Consider the following 1,047-nt stretch of genomic DNA (forward strand, 5'->3'; position numbering starts at 1 on the left):
TAGTTGCATGCTCTAAGGGTGGACTGTGTTCGGAACACATGAACCTGAAAGAAAGGTTTGCCTATCTTAAGGAATCTCTTCTTGGGGAAGAATATGGGCTCCTCTCAGAACTGAAATCTACTCCAACCTCCTAGGGTGAAACCAGGGCCTGAGGGGGATTTTGTAACCCAGGGCCAAAGGAGGTAGGGTGTATTTGAGGGAAGCCGGGGGCTCACAGAAACCCATTTAATGCTTGCCCTGAATGAACTGAGAGGTCCTAGCAAATCTTTCCCGTTATAGTAGAGACACCACAGAAATAGCCGTCGAGACGGGAGCTAGGACCTAGATAAGATGCTTCAGGGAGCTTTCCGCCATCTTTCAGCGCCGGCACCATGGTGCACATGAATGTCCTGGCTGATGCTCTCAAGAGCATCAACAATGCTGAGAAGAGAGGAAAACGCCAGGTCCTCATCAGGCCCTGCTCCAAAGTCATCGTTAGGTTCCTAACTGTGATGATGAAGCATGGTTACATTGGTGAGTTTGAAATCATCGACGACCACAGAGCTGGGAAAATCGTTGTGAACCTCACAGGCAGGTTGAACAAGTGTGGAGTGATAAGCCCTAGATTTGATGTGCAACTCAAAGACCTAGAAAAATGGCAGAACAATCTGCTCCCATCCCATCAGTTTGGCTTCATTGTACTGACAACCTCAGCTGGCATCATGGACCATGAAGAAGCAAGATGAAAACACACAGGAGGAAAAATCCTGGGACTCTTTTTCTAGAGATGTAAAACACATTAATAAAAAGCCTCCATGGACTAAAAAAAAAAAAAAAGATGCTTCAGGGAGCAACCCACTTTCCTGAAGTTCAGAGCGGTCCCAAGCTCTCCAAGCAAAAAGATGTCGTCTGGCTTTGTACCAAATCCAGTCTCCTAGCAGCCTGCTTTTCCTCTCTAAGAGAGTCGCTCTGCAGGCCTCCTGATGGACACTTTGTACAGTGTCCTGGACAGATCTGCTTGTAATTGGGTACTATCACAGAACGAGGACATCACAGCTTACTCCCCTT

The 1,047-nt window shown here is 47.3% G+C and overlaps 1 protein-coding gene across 1 annotated transcript; it reads left to right on the plus strand.

Moving 5' to 3' along the window:
- Positions 1-345: 345 nt before the first annotated feature.
- Positions 346-776, plus strand: LOC114699102 (40S ribosomal protein S15a-like). Its single transcript, XM_037198557.1, has one exon. The coding sequence runs from the start codon at positions 372-374 to the stop codon at positions 723-725; it is 354 nt and encodes a 117-aa protein (XP_037054452.1). The 5' UTR covers positions 346-371; the 3' UTR covers positions 726-776.
- The last annotated feature ends 271 nt before the right edge of the window (positions 777-1,047 follow it).

This window comes from Peromyscus leucopus, chromosome 23, assembly GCF_004664715.2.
Source record: "Peromyscus leucopus breed LL Stock chromosome 23, UCI_PerLeu_2.1, whole genome shotgun sequence".
Classification (NCBI taxonomy): Eukaryota; Metazoa; Chordata; class Mammalia; order Rodentia; family Cricetidae; genus Peromyscus; species Peromyscus leucopus.